This window comes from Polyodon spathula, chromosome 6 (genome assembly GCF_017654505.1).
Source record: "Polyodon spathula isolate WHYD16114869_AA chromosome 6, ASM1765450v1, whole genome shotgun sequence".
Lineage (NCBI taxonomy): Eukaryota > Metazoa > Chordata > Actinopteri > Acipenseriformes > Polyodontidae > Polyodon > Polyodon spathula.
The window spans coordinates 57,286,550-57,309,227 of NC_054539.1; the positions used below are offsets into that span (position 1 = coordinate 57,286,550).

The 22,678-nt window shown below is 40.3% G+C and overlaps 1 protein-coding gene across 4 annotated transcripts in view; it reads right to left on the reverse strand.

Moving 5' to 3' along the window:
• LOC121317382 (protein dopey-1-like) overlaps positions 1-22,678 on the reverse strand; it is a 41,075-nt gene that overhangs the window by 11,125 nt on the left and 7,272 nt on the right. Inside the window, exons 8-22 of one of the 4 annotated variants that reach the window (XM_041253255.1) lie at positions 21,916-21,998; positions 20,740-20,854; positions 16,257-16,377; positions 15,788-15,907; positions 15,039-15,153; positions 13,945-13,974; positions 13,176-13,409; positions 10,297-10,900; positions 9,544-9,818; positions 8,313-8,465; positions 7,592-7,692; positions 6,378-6,652; positions 2,389-4,402; positions 1,446-1,557; positions 1,004-1,189 (exon numbers count right to left, since the gene is read on the reverse strand). In XM_041253255.1, coding sequence (XP_041109189.1) covers positions 1,004-1,189; positions 1,446-1,557; positions 2,389-4,402; positions 6,378-6,652; positions 7,592-7,692; positions 8,313-8,465; positions 9,544-9,818; positions 10,297-10,900; positions 13,176-13,409; positions 13,945-13,974; positions 15,039-15,153; positions 15,788-15,907; positions 16,257-16,377; positions 20,740-20,854; positions 21,916-21,998 — 4,538 coding nt within the window. Of the gene's footprint in view, positions 1-1,003; positions 1,190-1,445; positions 1,558-2,388; positions 4,403-6,377; positions 6,653-7,591; positions 7,693-8,312; positions 8,466-9,543; positions 9,819-10,296; positions 10,901-13,175; positions 13,410-13,944; positions 13,975-15,038; positions 15,154-15,787; positions 15,908-16,256; positions 16,378-20,739; positions 20,855-21,915; positions 22,026-22,678 lie in introns of all 4 variants that reach the window. The other 3 variants (XM_041253254.1, XM_041253256.1, XM_041253257.1) reach the window with 3 other exon arrangements.

Consider the following 22,678-nt stretch of genomic DNA (forward strand, 5'->3'; position numbering starts at 1 on the left):
ACCTTTATGCTTTAGAAAAAAACAACAAAAAAACAAAACTGCAACAATTCCATGGTTACCAACATTCTAATTGAAATAACGTTTGGTCACAGTGGCAACTATACCTTGTAACGATAAAGATCCTAAAAAAATTTTAAAAATTACAAGTAAAAATAATATGAACAGAACAAGCATTATATAGTGGAACACGATTAACTTGCACTTATTATTTAGAGTCTGAGGTCTGTCCCTCTCATGCTTCAGCACTGCCGGCCTTGGAGTCACTCAAAGGCAAGGCAGAAGGGCCCGCTTCATCCTGCCGTGGAGTCTTCAGCCATCGATCAGGGTATTGTACACAATATTCATTATGTGTTTTCCTCTTGCGCCCCATTTTCAAATCAAACTGGTAACTGTCACCGTATACCTATAGCAAAAGCTTATCTAAACCTTACCCCGCTAATTTCAAATTAGGAACTTAGAATGACAGGCGTGGTGGCTGGTAAATGAAAGTGCACAGTCGGTGCAGGTCTTGATGATTGACAGTCATTTAAACAAATGAGAGCATTCTAGCACTGCTTCAGTCAACTGGATCTGTCAAAAACAGAGTGAAACTACAGTACTAAGGGACCACTGAGATGACTGACAGTAACCCCTAGCCATTCAGAGCTGAACAGAGATGGGACAGAAAGCAAGCATAAAAACAACACAGACGACAGATGATTTCTAAATTATTATTTTTAGTAAGAAAATAAATAACAAATGGTTTTACCAACGTTTATTCTATGTCAGTTTATTTCAGTCAAACTCCTATTTTATAGGAATTCAACGTTTAACAAGCTTTATCGATTACAATCGAAAAGTAGCAAGCCTACTTATAACACTGTACTGCTATAGCCTGTTGGTGAGTGGAGACAGACTTAGGATGGTAGGTAGAAACACTGTTGTCTCATCTGTGACTCTTTTTATGTTCTTAGTAACTGCATGATATTGTACAAATAACACTTTAATACAAAGCAGACAGTACCTTGGTGGATCCCAGATTGATGATGGTAGTGGACGATGCAGAGGCAGAGGCTGGGCGCTCTGAAGTGTCCACCAGGTGTAACACACTCCACAGGAGTGTCACCGAGGACATGATGGTGTGCAGGACGGACAGGACCCCACTGCGTGCCTCCGACAGGTGCTTCTGATCAACATTCACCAACAGCTGCTGCAAGTAAAAAAAAACAACAATCTTTATTGCATACTGTAGTAACAGCAGGATGCTACTCTGCTTTGTTTTAAAAAGCTAAAACTGTATGCAGAAACTTCTGACAACATTCTGAAATGAAGAAATATCTAACAATCCATGTATGTATGCATGACAAAGTCAATTATTTCAATTACTGCTCTGTGTTGTGGTACTGTACATTTTAACGACAAACTAATTCATCAATACAGTAATTTTGTTTTAATTCCGAACTTACCTGGTGGTACTGAGCAGATGGGTCTAAAAGGCAGTATTGAATAATAGTGGTCACTCCCTCCAAAACAGTGAGGATCATATCTGGGGGGATGCTTAATGCCACCCATAAAGGCCTGAAGTGAACACAAAAGGAAAATATGTATTGCAGTTTTATTAAAAGTTTAGGAATACAGTTGATTCATGAATTGCACTAAATAGCAATGGTAAATTTCATCAGTAATTACCTATTAGATCATAAAAAGTAATATTAATTGCTTGCTTGTAAGTAGAATTACATTTTGCCACTAAGGGGAGCCATCCCATGCTTTTTTTTTGTACATTTACCAGCTAAAAAGTAAACAACATGGAAATCTGCACTAAACAAAAACACAGATAATTCCAATGTGCAGAATGTACTCTGTTGATTGTTGTTTGCAATGGGGTCAATTTATGCTTTAATTTATGTGATCTTAAAAGAAAAAAAAATTAAATATTACAAAATTATTATCGCAACAAACAGCTCTCTCGGTAAGATAACTGGGTTCTAGTAATATTAAAAGACAACCAAAATTAGCAGACCAATAAAACTAATCTAAAAAAAAGTAATACTGTATGTACAGTATATCTATGTCCCTTTAGTATGTATTTCTTAGTATATGACACAAACGATCTAAATAGTTACCATACAGTACTGTTTCTGTAGTTGTAGTGGTAACAGGTAATTAATTAGCAAATAGCTTAAAATTAAATTTCTTGGAAGCTGCTCAGAATGGATTGCAAATATCATACAATTGTAAGGGGGCTGTGAAAAACTATTAAAATGCAATTTGATGCTCCTGAACTGGTTTTTAATAGTTTTGGAGTAAACTACTGATACATCTTTGTATTGACAAAGCAACTTATTTGAAACTCCCTGCATGAATCAAGCCAGTAAATCAAACAAAAAGCCAGCAATCTGAACGTACCTGCTATCTGATAATCCAGTCTCATATCTATACTGCTGTATTAAGTTATCCAGGTTACGGCACAGCTGCAGTGTCACAGAAGCCACCACCCTCCTCAACACTTTCCCCATGTACGGCAGCGTCGAGGTGATGAGGCTGATCCATTGGGGGTGCATTTTGCAGGTGTAGTGCTGGTGCAGGGCTCTTATCACTGCGCAGAGGAACATGCCTTGCGAGGTGATGGGCTGGGAGGGCAGGTACTGCAGGGATGTCAGGGGTTGCTGTGGGTTGATGTGCTCCGCATCCGTGCCGACGAACTCATAGCTGGCTTCACTCTCCTCGGAAAGGCCCAGGACCCGGTGCTCCAAGATGATGAGGCTCTGCAGAAGGCGCAGCAGCTGTGACTGGAGTGTGCTGCAGTTGTCTATCTCGTCCTCGCAGAAGTTGATGATACTGTCCTCAGATAGGCCTTCTTCAGAGGCAGCCGCGTTCTTACCGGATGTCCTCTCTGCATGCCACTTCTGTGCGCTGAAGATGGAGGAAAGCAGGCAGTGGAGGACCACCTTCTGCACCTTGCACTTGGACAGCACATCCGAGATGAAGCTGGCGAAGCCTTTGGCCGAAGCCTCGGTGACCTTGGTGAGCTCTGTGAAGAGCAAAGTCAGGACCTCAATGCTCATGATCTGCATGTTGCGGTTTCCTGACAAGTCCTGCTCGGAGGCCGCCAAGTGGTTGGGGTAATAGCTGCGCAGGAAGTAGAGGCAAAGGGAGATGATGATCTCGATGAACATGGAGCTGCGGAAGACATGGCTGTGGGAGTCTACTGGGATCTTAGAGTAGAAGTCCTTGCCCATAACAGAGACTCGGTGGCGGGCCAGCAGGTTTTGCATGAGGGAGAGCTGCGGGGTGTAGGTGTTGTTGACGCTGGTGGTAGAGATGGCACTGACAAATCCAACAGGGTTGGCTTTCAGCATGGCAGACAGAGCGGAGAGGGCATGCAGAGCACGGGACGAGTCGTACACCTGCAGGTAGAGCAGCAGGTGCTGGTAGAGAGGGTGGATGTTAAACCTGGCAGGCGAGGCTGACATACAGACCTCAGGGGAGCCCACATCACTCTCTATCTCCGAAACCTCCCCTTCACCACAGCTGTACCAGTTCTCCAAGTCTAAGCTGTCCCCGAAGAAGATGTTGGGCTGCTTGGCCTTCTCGGCTTGTGCTTTCTTCCTTGCTTCCTCTTTCTTCTTGCTGCTCTTCACCTTGGGCTTGGCCCCTGGGGATTTGTCGGTCAGCTTCTCCATGATCTTCCCTTTCAGGCTCAGCTGGACGCTGCTGTGGCTCCTCTTGCGGGACTGCTGCTCTGGAAGTGGAAGGCTAGGCTCTGTAGGGGTAGCCTCTAGGTTCATGATGATGGAAGGTGATGAGCTGTGCCTGGCGATACTGTCGTGTGTGCCCTCATCTATCGTCTCTGATGAAACAGAAAGGAAGTCTGGAGTGCCATTACTATCCGACTCTGGCCCTTTTTCTTTAACGGCAGCATTTTTGTTTTTGCTCATCTCAAAAAGATAATCCAGCGGCTGTGGGCACAAACTGGCCTCCAATTTGAAGGAGTCAGAGACTTCCAGATGCCACTCTTCCCTACTTTCAGGACCTTCTTCTAGCCTTTGTGCTACTCTATCCACCAATTCAAACACCACCTGTTGTATGACAGCCTCTACAGAGTCTTCGATGAGAACAGACGGAGCATTTTCGGGTGTTCCTGCAGCATTGCTATAGTCAGGCTCCTCTAAGCTAGTGCTGTCTCCTGTAGAGGAGTGGGAGCCGACAGACTCCGAGCTCTGGAGGATCTCCATCTGCTGGTCTGGCAGGTCGAAGGCCAACTGGATGTTCTCACTGCTGGTGCTGAGCAGGGATAGGCTGTCGCTAAAGGGATTCACTGTCAGGCTAAAGGGCTCCATCTCGTCCAGGCTCAAGGCTTTCCTAGTGCACTCTTTCAAAGCTCCCACCTTCAAATTCTCAACAGGCATCTGGCTGAAGCCTTCAGAGCAAGAGGAAACATTTGATTTAATAACAAGCAGACTTCCAAGACCCACTACATTATTTTGGCCACAAACAGAAAAAACTTAGACTGCACATTAAACCGATACTCTTTAGCTTTCTGTTTCACATGTATGTTCTGTATGATTCTCTACTGTTTCGGCTTAGATCATTATTTGCCATGCTTCGAGCTATTCCTGCAAAAAATTATCCTAAGGACTGTAGCGAGTAGTGTTGGGATGATAATGGAATTTTTGTGTCACGATTATAATCTGATAAATTATGAGGATAATTGCTTTTATTGCGATAATTCATTTTGGTGTTTTGAAACTTTAAAATTCCAGCAGCAATGCTTTATCTTTCAAAACATGTAAATGTGTTCTTGCCTCAGTGCCTCTTTTCTAAAATGTAAAAATAAACATTAACGTTACAAATTTGTTATCTTCAAGTTAGCTGCATATCTAATATTCTGGGTTGTTTATTTGCATTTTTAAATAAATGTAATTGTAAATTAACTTTACACATAATCATTTTTGACTTGAATTTTCATGTTTCTGTTCATTTAAACATTTACAGCAATAATTCACACAACATATTTTTTCAACATATATTCCAAAATACAGCCAGACAACTGATTTTGTATTTTTAAATTGTCTCCCATTTTTCTATCTATCTATCTATCTATCTTCTCTTCCCTTATGCTTTTTGTTTAAGCCCATGCAACTAATTGCTAGGTAAAAAAGAAGAAAAAAAGAAAGACATAGGGCTGTATTAGAAGGTTTGTTCGCTAGCCAGGAATTCGAAGATTGTTTTAAACCTTCGAAGGTTCATCAGACGCCATTCATGCACCGTATGTTTTTGTTTTGTTAACAGAAATTTGAAAATGTGTGAATACTATAAAGCACACATTAAATGTCACTCATATGCACAGTTCAATATTTTTATTTGTATAATGCATATTACTTAAAAAAAAGTTGTTGTATTAAAATCCAACCAAATCTGTACACGTAGTAACTCTATATGGTGCCTCTGCTGTGAATGGAGCAGGGTATATTATCCAAAGCACTGGGGGGTGCCTATAGTGGTTGTAGTGCCTCAGTAAAATATGTACTGAATACCTAGTTTACAAGACACAGTAAGAGAAGTGCTATGGCAGAATATGTTTGAAACATACCAAATATACGGTAACACTATTAATCTTAATTTCGAAAAAAAAAAATGAGCACCATCCATCCCCCCTCCAGCTCACGGTAACCAGAGGCAAATTTCTTCATGCGCCATCTCGACAGCAAAGCACTGTATAGTGTAAGCTGTACTGAAACCCCTATGCAGTTAGGGATTTTTTTTGTTAAAGGCCCAGACAACCAAAAAAAAAGTTGAACGCAAACTGTGCAAGCATTTGTTGATGTATCATGTAGGCTCATCCAATCTCTGGGGTCACTTTACAATCATAAATTCATCTTATTATTATTATTATTATTATTATTATTATTATTATTATTATTATTAGTAGTAGTAAAATGTGACAGAGACTGATAATCTGATAACGGTGGAACATGCGTGGATTGTTATCTCGTAAATACTTACTATACTTGCTAATGGCGTTACTGACAGTAATCATGATAACCAATAAATACAGTATTATAAAAATTAAGCACCAGGTGTATCTTTGAACATTTTTATCGCGGTAATCCCAACACTAGTGGAGACACAAAGCTTATAGGTAAATGGGACAGGGAGACCCTGACTATGGTTCTTGGGTGCACGGGTGCCTTCATGGAAGCAGCTGAGATGCACAACGGGAGAAGCGTTGCTAAGGAAGTAATTGAGCAGGTAGGCTCGCTTGGTGCCGAGCTGATCGGGAGGTCCCACTAGCTGTGGGGCGTGCCTGGGGAGGCTGCATGGAGGTCAAAAAGTGGCTACTGCACGGCCATTGCTACACAGACTGCTGTGGTGTAATCCATGATCCCACTCACCGTTAGCATAGCTGATCTCCTTCATGTAGTTAGACCCGCCGCCATCACCCGCCTCCTCCTCGGCAGGATGATTCCTGGCTCTGCTCCAGTGCCGCTCTGCCTTGACCCTCTGCACTGACACGCGGTGGGTCTTGGGGTGGAGGAGCAGCAGCAGCAGAGGCTCGAGCACCCTGGCAATGTCGTGTCTCTGAAGCACCTGTTTGAGCCAGGCCTGGCCAACGGAGCAGGTGGAACCGTCCCAGCTGCTCAGACTTTCCAGCATGATGAACAGGGACCTGCAGATAACGCAGCCACCACAGGGGTCACTGTTTAAAGCAGCTGTCCATCCTTTTTTTGACTAAAAGAGCCACAGTGCTTACCAGGGAGTTTGTACGGAAGCCATACAAAATGTTATATATTATATTTATATATTCTCACTACATGTTCACTGTACAAGAATGGCCAAAAGTTGTGCATCACCCTATAGAATTATCACATTTTGCTTCATAAAGTCAAATGAAACCTGGTAAATAATGTTCTGTTAACATATTGAATCACATACTTCTTTGTCGTTTTCAACATACTTAACGAAAAACTGACTAATTGAAAAACATTGACTTTTACAATATCAAAATAATGTCCATTTCAATTTCTAAGTGATGCAAAACATTTGGCCATATTTGTACTTGCGTCAACCTGAAACAAACAGATGGTCCTTTCAATCTTCACAAGCACATTAAGTGGGATTATTCAAGCGCCATCCTGTGGCGTTTATATGGCTCAAGCGCCATCCATTGTACAGTCCTGATTTTTAGACTCACTCATTATTACGTCTTAGACTTTTGTTTTTTAAGTGAGCTTGTTTTAAGGAGGAAAAAAAGACAACTGAGGTGGAACATGACATTTCCAGTGGGATACTTATATAATGTGTAGTTTAATTGTGTTTTCTTTATTCATAAAGATGCTGTGCATCTTTATGACATAAATCTAAGACTTAAGTACTGTAGGGTTTTTTTTCCCATTGTTTTCAGGTTCTTCCAGAAAATCCAAAATAACCTTGCTCGAGTGTAAAACTAGAACATTTCTTCCCTAAATAAATGAAAAGCTGTAACAGCTCAGGCTAAGTACAGGTCAACTTCTACTTCTAGTTCATGTGTGGTTTAATAAACATCTATATATCTCATCACAGTTTCCAGAGAATGACACAGCTGCAATACACCATTAAAGAAACATGCCTGTCAAAAGTGCGGTTGAATGGAGAAGACTTGTTAATATTCAGGTCCCTTGTCAGGTGCCAGAGTACTGAAAACTTCACGTGAGCTTCCAAGCGGATTTTCTAAAGGAAAAAAGACATGCAGTAAAAACAAACAAAAAAAAATGTACGATAAGCTCTTATAAAATTCTGAATGACAAGATTTGGGGGACGTTTGTCTCCAGCACTGAAACTTTTTTTTTTTTTTTTCCGGATTTACTATTACTTATATTTGTTTAAAACATCTATTAGTGTTTTTTTTTGTACATTATCTGTTAAAATGTTTATGCACATAAACAGTCCAAGGAAATACTACAGATGAGTTATGACTCTCGGTTGGTTTCGTAGGCCCGATTATCCGTAATCTTGGACTTTCTTAGCTAAGATAACATGGAGGTTCTTTTACCAAAAACTCATTAAAATGTCATAAGGAAAAAATGTACAATTCGAAAATGTTAAGAACCCTGTCTGTGTCAAACAGACTGAAACACAGTAGTAAAGTTATGGATTAGAATAAATAAAATATAATATACCGGTAGTGAAATCACTCAATACTCGCCTTTCATAAAACGTAGGCTAAATGCACACTGTTTAAATTTTTCCTCCAACAACTGGGTTTTCTCCCCCAAGTAATTATCTTGCTTTAACATGATAGATGTTTTTTGGTTTTTTTTGTAATTCCCTCCCAGCCCCAAGATACTTACCTTGTCTCTGTGCATCAGCTGCTGGCTGATAACATCCTCACAGATGCTGGAAGATGGGACCAGATTGTGCAGCTGATAGAAAAGCTCCACACTCCTTTGATGATGTTGCGGGGTTCCCTCACCTAGCTGGTCCCACAATGTCAGTGCAACATGCTTACAAAGGGAAAACAAAGGAAAAGACATGACACAGTGCCAAGGCGAGGGGGCCAACGAAAGTTATGGTCAACTACCACACAGTACAGCCTTCATGGAGAGGGCACTATCGCGATTGGTAAACAATTTCTCATTGTTTTCTTTCAAAAACACTTTAAAACCTACATTTACCTTGAACTTGAACGATTTGTTCAAGATTTTAAAAAAGTTTAAGGAAAACAGTCCCAAACATTTTCATAAAGGATCACGTACTAAATTAGGAGAACTAATTTATCCTAAACTTTATTCAACAAATCACTTTTTTACTTGTTACAGTTGTTTACAGTTTATCTGAAGAGTGCCAGATAGATATCTGAATAGAGCAACATTACTGAACTGCCTGTGTCTCGTTTTGCTGTTGCTGTTCCAGTCGGCCTGACAGGCTGTGATTGGCTGATTCGGCAGCTGCGGGTACAGGACTGGTTGCTTTAGTCAGTGCAAAGTATTGATTGGCTGGACAGTTAGTTACACTCAAGCACAATAAAATAAATTTGGACCAACTGTGTCTTTGTTTAGCATTTGCTGTCCAGTAGATATGAACTGAGCTTTAAATACAGCAAGTCAAAATGAAAAAGCCGGTACTTATTGATTTAAAGTTGATGCGGCGACATTGCAGCTGGCATCTACTGTCTAATAGAAGCCTGTTAGAGCTGGAAACTGATTGGCTGATGATACCAAAATGTTTTCTAAATAACTAGTAAATTCAAACAGACATGAAATGTACCAATTGTTTTCGAAATTAGGCCTATCAAACATAATTTAGACACATGCACCAAAACAGACTTTAAAAAAAAAAGTACATCCTAGAGAAATAAGCTGTCTAGTTAGCAGGCCCCATACAGTATGTATTGAAAAATGGAATGGTATTCCATCAACTGTAGTGTATTGTCATTTGGTAAGGTTTAGAGTTTTCAATTTACCCCTGAGATGTTTATTAGATGAAATACAGAAAGCTACATTATACATTTTGTTCAGCTAATTACAAATGAAATGTTGAAACCGGAAGAAATCTGTCATTTTTTTACGAAGAAACACTTACCTTGAAAAATGCAGTCTTCTCAGCAATGAATCTCAGGATTCCCTGCGTAAGTGGAGGCCTGATCACCACAGCCACCCTCCCCTGACTCGGACTCATGGGCTGGGCCGTCTCCAAACTGTTTACATTTTCCTCTGTCACTATGGTGACGGACTGGGTGAGGCCTACCAGGTCCATTACCAGAGAGATTGCAACAGCCTGGATACTAAACTCACTGGCAAGGCAGCAGGCATCCATGAGGGTCTGGAGCCACAGAGGTGGCTTTACTTGTTCGCTGTCTGTCGAGAGAAACAGCTTGTGTAAGATTGAATTCAATTTTCGTGCCAACATGAGGTCAAATATCATCAAGATGAGCATTATTCTAACATATTCTGACCATGTGGCGGCATGAATTACAGAGGTCTTCTTTTGCAAATACGCAACACCAAACAACCACATGTAGTTAGCAGCAAAAGGAGGTCACACCACTAAAAAGAACTGAATTAATTTGAACTGGAATGCCCATTTTATAAAAATACAAGTTTACTGAAGCCTGGAGTAAACACTTAAAAAATATGTTGTGCTGTAGTTGCTTCTTCACCCTCCAAATCATACCCACATGCTATACACACAGAATACAAGAGAAGCCAGAATGAGAATGAAGAACATAGTGACAAATTTCCTCAGTACTAAAGCTATGGATTCTGAAAACAATTGGGCATGCTCCCCATCTCCTTAGCTTTAAAAGTTGTGCACAATCAGCGTCCGGAGGCTCACCTTGTGTGGACTCTTCAGCCTGAGGAGAGGGCTTAAGGTTGCCCTCAGCAATGTAAACAGGGAAGCTGGAGCACTCCAGGAACAGCTGGCAGGTAGCGGTGAAGGCACCCACGCACTCCCTTTGAGCGGACCGAGTGCTGGCAGCATCACTGAGTGCCATGCCCCACGTCCCGGGCCTGTCACCCTTCAGCACACTACCGAACTCGCTGGTGAAGGCGGGCGTGGTGGCGGTGCAGGGGGTAATATACAGCGCGATGAGCCGCGTCAGGAATTGCTGGAAGTACTCCAGGCAGCACTGCATGACTGTCTTCTGCTTGGTCTTCCCGCTGTGGCTTGAGGAGGGGTGCCCCATGGTGGGGGAGGGGTGCACCACGGTGTCCTCGGAGCCCACAGTGGAGGCTGTTTCCGTCTCGGAGGAGGTGCTGCCCACTGGCTGAGCATCTGGCATTCCGTGGCCCTCACCCGGAGCCCTGTTCAAGTCCTCGCTCTTGTTGGCTTGATACTGCACAAACTCTGTGAAGCCACTCTCAGAGGAGCGGCTGCTCGGGGGGTTCTCGCTGTCCTCAAAGACCTCGCTGGCATTTTCCAGGCAGACTGGGATGCTCTATGGGCAGGGGGAGGACGTTATACAGGCTAGAGAGCTTTGAAAAGGTTCAACCTAAATGTACAAACAATTCTGCTGCCAGTAAACTTGTAAGCCTTAAACATTTCATTAAATAAACATTCTCTGACCTGGAATGCGATATATATACGCTATATATATATATATATATATATATATATATATATATATATATATATATATATATATATATATATATATATATATATATATATTTCTGAAACACACCGTGGGGTCTATTTTAATTAAAATTTTCAAAACAGTGACATAATTAAATAGTGTTTTCCCAATGGATGATTTATTCTCCATCTTATTAAAATCACTAAAACAGATTAAGAGTTTAAGAGTACTATAAAAACCTACAGGTTTACAAGTTTTAGGGTTGCTGTATTACAAATTTCACAACTGAAAGGCTCTATTACACTTATTTTTTTAAGCAAATCGCTTCTAAAGATAAGTGCACACAATGAAAACTGTAAACGTGTCAACATTCATCTCTGCCTCTCACTTTTGAACTCAACTGCGGGAGGAAGTTTCTTGGTTCTAAAAAACAGAATCGCTAACAGGAGGAGAATAAATACTAGTTTGGTCTAATGTTAGTGATAAAAGTTTTCAGGTAAGCTTGTGTTTATTTCAATGAAGCCAGATACCGAGGCCCATTCTGCAGCAGGCAGACTTGCTCAGAATGCCAATTACAGTGTCACAGTCTCCTGGGCCAGCTCACAAAACGAAAAGATAAACAAGCTGAAACACTGGTTGAATATGCAGCCACACAACCCAGACCTAGGCTGCTGCTGTGCAGTCAGGCCCCTAGGTATGCACAGCACTGCAATATGGATTTACTACTTCTCAGCAGGAATGGAAGCGGACCCAGCTGCTCGATACAGACCCCTGTGGTGTGACAGTACCCTGGGAAATCCAGACCTACTTAACAGCTCACTGAAGCCTGGACGTTGCAAAACATGATGAAATTGCTAACCCTGTCTGAACTATACATAAAAAACTACTTTATTTATTTATTTATTTATTTATTTTTTGGGGTGGGGGAATAAATATATCATTAACATTTTTGTTTAAAGATTACATGGCTGGCAGCAATCAATAAGGGAACTTTGGAGTACTAGCTGTTACTACGCTGACTAGCAAGCTTAACTCTTTGCGGTCCAATTACGGACCAGGTCCGACATTCCAAAATCCTGTTCCAGTCATTAAAATGGCATCATTCACAGGTTCCTAGTCGTTTTTCTCCAAAAAAAGCAAAGAAAAGACCAACTGAAAGAAGCTGGAATCTGAGGAAAATGTATAGTCAAAAAGAAAATCGATGAAATTTACAAAGCTTTTTGAGATGTTTTACTAATAAAATAATGACTTGGACAGCATTATTGAGGAGTTTGGTGATAAACAGAGTGCTCAGGAGATGATTTATCAGTATGTACGACGCAGAAGCGGTATGTGATAAATACAGTGAACACATGGTGCAGCAGGGCTGGAGATGCAGTACTGAGTGTCATGCTGATATGCAATGCATTTTAAACCTATTTTACTTTGAATATAATTACTTTTAAAAAAAGGTTAAAACACCAGGAATAAGGTGTCTACGTTGGGTATCTTCATGGATGTTTGGTGTCCTGAAATCAACTTTGCCCAGAAGAAAGTTCAGTATATGGTAATAATTTTTGTTTCAGGCAAAAATATTTTTTAACTAAAAAAAAAGTATCTAATTAGTAGGGTTTAAACATACACAGAACTACTTTTTCAATTACTCTACTCAATTAGATTTGGCATCTCTCTGTTATGGGGCATGTTCTCTTGGTTTACCTTAGATCCCTTGATTGGAAGGAATAACCAATGCCTTACTTTATTTAACCACTGGATCCACCCAGTAATGTTGCACTGATGTTGATGTCAACAGGTAAAATTATGACAGTACTGCACCCAGCCAGAAATGTGCATAAATGATTTGAGGACCTTCTTCCATGGCCACCATAATCCCTGGATCTCAATTCAATTGATGCAAGTGTGTGAAAAAATACAAACGAATTAACATCTCTCAAACATTTTTCAGCACCTTGTGACATCTCATCAAGGCTGTGGCCAGAACAAATGGTGGACGGACCAACCTAATTTTAGGTACAGGTCCAAATAAAGTAAATAGGCAGTGTATAGTCAATTTTAAGATATTAATTTCTTAAATTACCTTTACTTGGAATAGGTTTTAAATACAAATGCAGGTATGGAATAGTTACTCTTCACTCACCTTCTTCTCTTCCTTCTCTCTGGCAGAGCTGGGTTGCCCAGCTGTAAACGGCAAACTGCCCTCCGCTTCGGGTGACACCAAGGGTGGCTGGACCTTACTGAGGATCTTGGAGCAGAGCCTCAAGCAGTCCGTCAGCTCCGCCAGCCCCAGCGCCTGGAGGTGGCTCGTTAGGGCTGAGACCATCCGCAGCAGCAGCTGGGGCAGGTGCTCTGTCTGGATTTCGATGTATGTTTCCTGGGGGTCGAGAGGACATCCATTGTAGCAATGCGGCCTCTTTTACACTGGGTTTATTTTATAGTAAGTAGCACAAGCCCTTTAAAAAACTAAGGAGGATGCTTTTTCAAGAGAAAATTGTGATGAAACGACCAACATTTTAGTGCTGGCTTTGTTATGAAATATTAGTAAAAAAAAAAATATTATTATTATTTTTTTAAATAATGATGCTAGTGGTCAGACCCATAAGGTGGAAAGTAAATATTTCTACATAAATAAATACAAAAACAATAAGCAAAAAGACAAAATTTGAGAACATGTCTGTAAATTGAAATAATTTGAAATTATAAAGACACCACCAATCCAGATAACAAGGTTATTATTGGGCACGAATACAAGGTCGACAAAGTAGATGAAAACATGCATTTTTTTATGTTTCCGAGCTTTTCAAAAGCTGCACCAATTTCTGAAATGATTACAAAAAAGGTAAGAAACAGACAAAGATGAGACACAATGAAGTGAATAGACAGAAAGAAAAGTGTCAGAAGTACTGTACCTGACAGATCACTCTCATACTTCTAGTAGGCTTGAAAAACAAGAAAGCACAGATTTCAACAGAGAAGACACACCTGCAGAGGACCACGAGGCATAGAGGCATCTGCTACAATGCAGACACCTGTCTGTCTCGGTACACAGACACAAGACAGGGTTCCGGTATAGCACTGGGATGGCTTCTTTTGAACGAACTGGTTTGTGTACACAACTAAACATTGTACGTACATGTATTTTAAATCCAAACCTATTTTTTAGGTACCTATGTATTTCTTCTGGGAAGACTCACAGACACTAATTGCAGGATCTAGATAATGTAGCGGGGTGTTCTCTCAGTCCACTGTACGTTTTGTTTTACAGTAACATCTCTATTCAGGTCTTAGCCTGATCCCTCATCTTGGCAGAAAATCTAGCTGAATAGCTGTATCCAGTTCCCTTTTTAAAATAATCTTAGCCTCTGGTAGTATCTGATTTGTGTTGGTGCCCTTGTTTAAGAGTATACATATAAAGAATTTCATATAAGGAATATACCTATAAATAATGTTATGGAGTACATAATGTGATTGTATGATTGTTTTACAGAATGATGGACATTTATATGTTTCCCTTTACCAAAAAAAAAAAAGAGTACTTCTCTTACACAAAACCAGTCGGCATAATCCTTAACTAGACTTCTAAAATCTCCAGCTTTGCTGTGCTTTATGTCTGCAGACTATAAAATACAATATTATTTGTAATAGGGTGAATATAATGTAGAAAGCACAAAGCACAACACTGAATACACAGCCTTCTCAAAATCGATAACTAAAAAAAGAACTAAAAAATACATATATATTCATTGTCTACTTAAGTCCTTGAATAACCTTCTAAGTTACCTGTAACACACATTTTTATTTGTGGTTTCCAAAACAATGCAAATTGGAATCCGAACATGCCTGGTCTAAACAAAATGGAAATAGAGCTGTACTGCACTACCATATTTGAACAGTTATCCTTCACAGCTGTTAAAAAATACAATACATAAACATATGGTTAACTAAGTCCTTATTTGGGTATATTATCATGTCACAAACTATAACTTAAAATAACAGTTCTTACCAAGGATACTATATCCAAGAGGAAGTCGACCAGCTGACAGAATTCTACCAGAGACAGTTCTGATGCTTCACTGATGCCACCAGGTCCAGCCTGCAGCCTTGCATTTAGAGTTCTCCTAACAAATATCAAGTATTACATGTATTATATACCCTTCAATGTAATTTACTGTAGATAAATATAAACTATTTAACTACTAAACTCCTAATTGTTTCAACTACTTTATACAGTACTGTGTTTGCCAAGTTAATCAAGTTAACTGTGATAATATATTTGAAGAGGTGACACTGTTATTTGGATTAACTATAATATACAAGCACCAGCTCAACAGTTTCTTCTTTAGGTGTAAGTGAAAATGACACCTTATTTTTGAATGATTTCCCTTTGAAGTCTTGACAGCTATATCACAGTCCATTATCACAACTTTACATAGAAATACATACAGTATTGAAAGCATATCACTAAATCACACACCCTTTAACAAAGCTTACTAGGTTTGTGAAAGGCTTCACCTGCATGTGTGACAAATACAGTTTCATCTTTGGGATTTGGCCTTCATTTGAAAGCTGACGGAATTACAATATACCTAGAAGTATATCACAGCACTGTGTCTTAATTTATGCAGTTAATAAAAAGGTCAGAAGCTGTCTTTTGCTGCATACAGCAATATTACACCACTATCATGTAATATTACATTTTGTTTTTTTTATACAAGACTTATAATACCTTATCAACACGATGAATGTGCCTACCTGCAACACTCCTCAAACCAGCGCGCTATATAATCCCACATGTAGTACGGCTCAAAGGAGTTGAATAGAAGGTTTGCAGTTTTAATCAGTTCGGCAGTTTTCTTGTTCTCCCGCAGTTTGCTAAAAGGGGAGGGGCAGAAGCATGGTCAGTGACTTGTTAAAACATTCATTTCTCTAAACTACAAAAAAAATGTGTGGATAAAGAGACATAGAAGTCCAACTAAAACAACACATCTTGCATCAGATCACCACATAAGTCAAAAGGCAAAGAAAGTGAAGACCCTTCTGTTTTTTATAGATTACATAAAGTTTGATATTCATGAAACCGAATTAGACTAGAAGATATCATGCATAGAAACCTTAATTGTATCCACAAAACAAATGACTTTGAAAAAACTTTCTTTAAATAACTCATGAGTTAAATCTTTGGAAATGAGGCCCAACTGCATGCAACATAGTAAAAACCTACCTGCTCAACTGTGTGTGGTCTTTACAGAAAGGAGACTGTGTCTGCAAGTCCAGTTCAGCTTTGCACTGTGAATGCAGCGTCCTGAATACTTCAATCAGGACATCTTCCAAAATGGCAGGCCCTGAAATGACGTTAACATCTGTAAAACTGGAGTCTAAAAACCCATTATCCCCAAAACAGTAACAAACAATAGCACCATTTTGGTTGCATTTGTATTTCAGGGAACAAGGGTTATGATAACAACCTAAAGCTCCCTTTCAAATATGAAATGTAACCATTACTGTATGGGTGAGTGTACTAAAGTCACCACAAGGGCAAGACTGCTGAACAACTGGAATGTTACAAGGCTAAGCCAAGAGGCTGCCCTGTGCTTTACCATAAGGAACCCCAGTAACAAACACCTAGGGTGAAAAAAATGAACTCCCCCTCTATGCCTGTGTTGTAAGGGTCGACGAGAATGTAATCTTAACACTCTAGTTCCAAAACCAGGGTTTTGAGGATCCACGACATTAAGTCTGTAGAACCTAGTAAAAGTATGGGGAGCAGCCAACACCGCTTCACTGCAAATGTCTCCAATAGAGGCACCCTGGAATAAAGCCCACAAAGTTGCCATGCTCCTGGTGGAATGGGCAGTGAGCTTTTCTGGAAGGGGCAAGCTGGCCAGCTCATAGGCAGTCCTGACCGTGTCTGCTATCCACTTGGACAGCTGCTGCTTAGACAGGGCTTGACCATGGGACTTCGCCCCATAGCAGACAAAAAATTGTTCGGACTGCCGCCAACTTTTCGTCCTGTCAACGTAGTATTCCAGGGCCTGAACTGGGCAGAGTGTATAGAGCTGTCGCTCTATGTCAGACTGGAAAGGCAGCTGCTACTGCTGGCTGCTTAGTGGCTGCATCAGGTCTAAACACCAGATTCTCCTGGGCCAATATGGGGCAACTAAGAGCACCTTGGCGCTGTCCTGCCTGATTTTCTCCAGACACAGCAGGAGCTGTTGTGTTGTCTGGAATGACAAGCACATGTCTCCCTCGAACCTGCAAAGAACTCTGCAAGGCCAGGTAAACTGCCTGCAGCTCTAAAACACTGATGTGGAGACCCTGCCAAGGGGGGTTCCACACACCTTGCAAACCCCATCCATTCCACATAGCGTCCCAGCCCAGGCTGGATGTGTTCATGGTGACGACATCTCTTCTAGTGACCATGCCCAGCACTAAGCCTAGGTGTAGATGGGCCAGTTGCTTCCACCAAGAGAATGCCTTTAGTCAGTGATCAGACACTAAATATGTGGTTACAGTTCAACATGGGCTGAAAAACCCTGCTGTTGAACCAGGCCTGCAGAGGGCGCATGTGCAGGATATCCAATGGAAGAGTCTGGGAAGCTGCTGCCATCAGGCCCAGAAGTTTCTTGAACGTCGCCACCTTTAGTGCTTTGCTGAGCTGAAAGAGCTCCAAGCAGGAGTATTCTTTGCACTCTGTTGTCCCACAGAGTGGACTGCATGGACCTGGAGTCCAAGCACACTCCTAGATAGGAGGCTGGTTTGGGAAGGCGTTAGCTGACTTTTTGCATGATTCACTGTAAGGCCCCATGTGGGTCTCTGCCTGTGCTGAAGACTGGGCACAAAATTACCCAGTCGTCAAGATAATTGAGTACTCTGATGCCTGTGAGTTTCGATGGGGTCAAGATAGCTTCCATGCACTTGGAGAAGGCACGTGGAACTAGGGAGAGGCCAAATGGCAAGGCACAGAACTCTTACGCTATTCCATGAAAAGTGAACCGCAGGTACTTCCTGTACACTGGATTTATGGGGATGTGGAAATAGGCATCTTTGAGGTCCACCATGGTGAACCAGTTGCTTGATCCGATTGACTGTAACAGCTGTTGCATCGTCAACACTTTGAACCTCCATTGGCTCAGATGCATCTGTATCGAGACTCGATTGCTAATCAATCATTCAATTGGAGTCGCAATACAACTGCACGTGAACTAATAAAGTGCAATTCCCCATGCTCACATATTATTACATTTTACTTGCACGTGAAGTGCTGTGCAATCCTCGTGCCTAAATACAAATATACATTTTAAACACTTGTGTTACACAGACCCGTTTATATCACGTCTACCAATGACTATATACCAACATTAACACACAACACAAAATACACACAGGGGCGGGCACTTCGCCATAGAGTCACAACAATAATGTTTTTCAGCTTGGTACAGTAACCTTTTCACTTCATTGTTTGCTTAATTGTTTAATTTACTGCTGCATTATTTTAAGTTTCCAGGACATTTTGGTACTGGCACATGTGCAATACACAAGCCTTAAGTGTATTTTAATTTTTTGCTGTTCTTGTTCTACATTTCTTAAATGCAACTTAATTTTAAGCTAAATTTTTACACAGCAGTACTCACACACGTTTTGGTCACCATCACAACTTTTGGAAGACACTGGCGTAACTGAAATACCTTGGTTGGATAAGTGTCCACCCCCCTTATAACAGCAATCCTAAATTAGCTCAGGTGTAACCAATCGCCTTCAAAATCACATGCCAAGTTAAGTGGCCTCCACTTGAGTTAAACTGTAGTAATTCACAATTTCAGGATACATTCAGCAGTTCCTGTAGTTGTTGAAAGGCACAGATCAGGGGATGGGTATAACAAAATATCAAAGGCCTTGAAAATCCCTTGGAGCACGGTCAAGACGATTATTAAGAAGTGGAAGGTGTACGGCATCACCAAGACCCTGCCTAGATTAGGCCTTCCCTCCAAACTGGATGACTGAGCAAGAAGGAGACTGATCAGAGAGGCTACCAAGAGGCCAATGGCAACTTTGCAAGAGCTATAGACTTTTATGGCCAAGACTGGTTAAAGTGTGCATGTGACAACAATATCCTAAGCACTCCACAAATCTGGCCTATATGGTAGGGTGGCAAGAAGGAAGCCATTACTCAAGAAAGCACAGTTTGAATCCCATTTGAAGTATGCAAAAAAACACTCTGTAGCCACGTGGCAAAAAGTTTGGTGGACTGCTGAACTTTTTGGCCTAAATGCAAAGCGATATGTTTGGTGCAATCCCATCCCTACTGTGAAGCATGGTGGTGGCAGCATCATGTTATGGGGATGTTTCTCATCGGCAGGGACTGGGGCACTTAACAGGATAGAAGGGAAAATTAATGCAGCAAAGTACAGAGAAGTCCTTGAGGAAAACCTGCTGCCCTCTGCAAGAAAGCTGCAACTGGGACAGACGTTCGCCTTTCAGCATGACAATCCAAAGCACACAGCCAAAGCTACACTGGAGTGGCTAAGGAACAAAAAGGTACACAGCCAAAGCTATACTAGAGTGGCTAAGGAACAAAAAGGTAAATGTCCTTGAGTGGCCCATTCAGAGTCCTGACCTAAATCCAATCGAAAACTTGTGGCATGACTTGAAAATTGCTGTCCATCAACGCTCTCCAAGGAACTTGACAGAGCTTGAACAATTTTGTAAAGAAGAATGGTCAAATATTGCCAAATCTAGGTGTGCAAAGTTCGTAGAGACTTATCCCAACAGACTCACAGCTGTAATTGCTGCCAAAGGTGCTTCCACAAAGTATTAACTCAGGGGGGTGGAGACTTATCCAATTATGATCTTTCAGTTTTGTATTTTTAATATTTTTATATATATATATATATATATATATATATATATATATATATATAATACACACACACACACACACACACATATATATATATATTTTTTCCCTTAACAGTGTGGCGTATGGTGTGTAGATAAATGGAAAAAAAATCCCCATTTAAATGCATGAAACTCTGAGGCACTGACATAACAAAATGATAAAAAAAACAAGAGTTGTCACATTTTTGTCAGTTTTAATCTTGCCCCGACGCGAGAATAAAAAAACCATAGGCCACGTCACTCATCAAGGCCCCGACTGTCTCATCAAAATCAAACTGTGACAGGGCAGAGGCCCTGCACATTAAAATACATGTGAAGGAGTGTATGTAAGATATAGCCAAGGGGCTTAAGACCCTGAAGAAGGAAGTGCCACGGCTGGTCATATTTCAGGAAGCCATACTACCTGCTAGATTATCCTGGGTTTGGTGTAATTTGTGCATGCTTTGTTATAACATCAGTCTATACCAAGGCTGAATTAAGAAACATTTTATTAATAATAACAGTTTTCTAAAGCATTGGTTTTGTGCAATGTTGTTTTAGTGTAATGTTGATTGTATAATTGTTTTATTAGATTCTCTGAATGTATTGCATGCTTAATAAATTCCATTATTTTAACAGATTCCTAGTAGATCATTTACTCTGTGTAACACATGATCTGCGTATAATAATATACTAATATACGTATTACAAGAAGTAAATGTGGTGTCGTTTTCAGAGAACAATATTGCGAAAAAGGTATATATATATATGTGTTGTTGGTAATTTAATCCACAGAAGTGTAGGTAAGGCTATTTACTGGCTGTACATACCTAGCTCTGGTTTGTCCAGAAGACTAATTAAGATGCGGAAAGGTTTAAGGTCATGCATGAGCACACTCTCCTCCTCTCCTCCAACTGCTTTCCCCTGCAGAATCCCCACCATTGCCTAACAAATACAAACAATACAAGTCAGTCTGTATTTATAAAAACTTTTACATTCATTACAATTTAATAAATACAACAGTCGCTATTTTCAAAGCGCCTTTTTTTTTTTTTTTTTTTACAAAATAAAAATACAGTCCTAAATTAAATACTTCATGTGTGCATTTCTAGTTTTGTAATAAATATACCCAAGACATTGCTCTTACTTGCTTTGAGGGTGTCTGGCGATTCCTAAGTACCAGGACTTAACAGCCTTCCTCATTCCACATAATCATGTGACAATATGAGGTTTGAACTCTGCCTGCCCGCCCCTGTACGTATTTTATGTTTATATGTTGTATGCAGTGTGTTATTGTTGGTGTACACATATTGGTTCATGGGATATAATATGGGATATGTAGCATCAGTGATGTAAACTGCAGATTAAAATGTGTAGCAGTATGTGAGCACGGGATGGCACATATTAGTTAATGTGCTGGGATTCAACTGAATGATTAATTAGCAATTGAATCCTGGCACAGCTGTATATATGGAGGCACGAATCACTCACTCGGGGTTGGTGTGTTTGCAGTGGAGAACAAGAGAGAGAGAGAGAGAAAAATGATAATGAAAATAAATAACAATTGATACTTGTTTTGGGGTTTGTCCATTGTTTTGTTTGTCTATTTATTTTGGCCAATGTGCTGTTTGTTTTGTGCAAGTGTTTCATTCAACCTGTATATTTGGTTATTTATTATTAAATACACGCAACAGCGCATTCACTTCAAGAAGCTGCTTGATGAGATTCTGAGATCAATAAGCTACTAACAACCAAACAAGCAAGATAAGCCAAATGGACTTTCTTATGTTCTTATGTGTCCATCTATTTCCTGGTCTGACGTCACCATGAGAGCCATCATGTGACACTGCCACACCGACTGTGTCTACAAAATGCAGGCAAGGCTGTCAGATTACAATGGAATGAGGACAGCTGTTGATTGCAAAACTGTGAAATAAGGAATTGTAAAAGAAAAAACAAATACTTAAAAAAACATAATATATCATTCATTTTAAATATGAATATACCTGAACCAACATGTCCTTCGAGAAGGTATTGAAATAGTATGTGGCATGTTCTTCAGGGTTACTGTGCCGTGTACTCCTGGGGCCTATTTTGACACAGTTGTTGTCGAAGCCTACACAAAGGAAAATCTAACATTTAGTCTGTGATTGAAACACCTATCGGACTTCCTCTAAACACACACACACATGCCACACAAGCACAGAGGACTCACCAAGAGGTGGGCCACATGTAAGCATCGAAACAAAACAGAAATAAACACCATGAACCATTTCATACACATACTGCAATAACTGTAGTAATAGTCTTCATTTTACAAATTAAATATACAGCACAGTTTGAATAAACAAACATCACAAAAGCTCACATTTTGTTGAAGTTAGACTGATAGAGGAAGCAGTACATAATGAGTTTTTATTTATTTAACTTTTATCCAAAACCTTCAAAAAAGGAAAGACCTCAGCACTTATCACTAGAGGACACGTCAAGACTTACATCCTTGTACACTTCATGCTCTATGTAGCCATCTCTTAAAGAGCAAGTAACTTCAAATGTAATTTTTAAATTTTTTAGTTTGCTTTTAATTACTAGCTATATAATTCTATTTTACTGTGTTTACAAAGACTCTCAGTTGTTCTAATATTGAGTTTTTACATGTTTTCTCTAAATCTTACTTTTCTTGGCTTTGAACCTGCCTAAGAATCATAAGTGCTGATACTGAACAGCCTTCCTCACTCAACTCAATTCATATGACAACATATCCTTTCC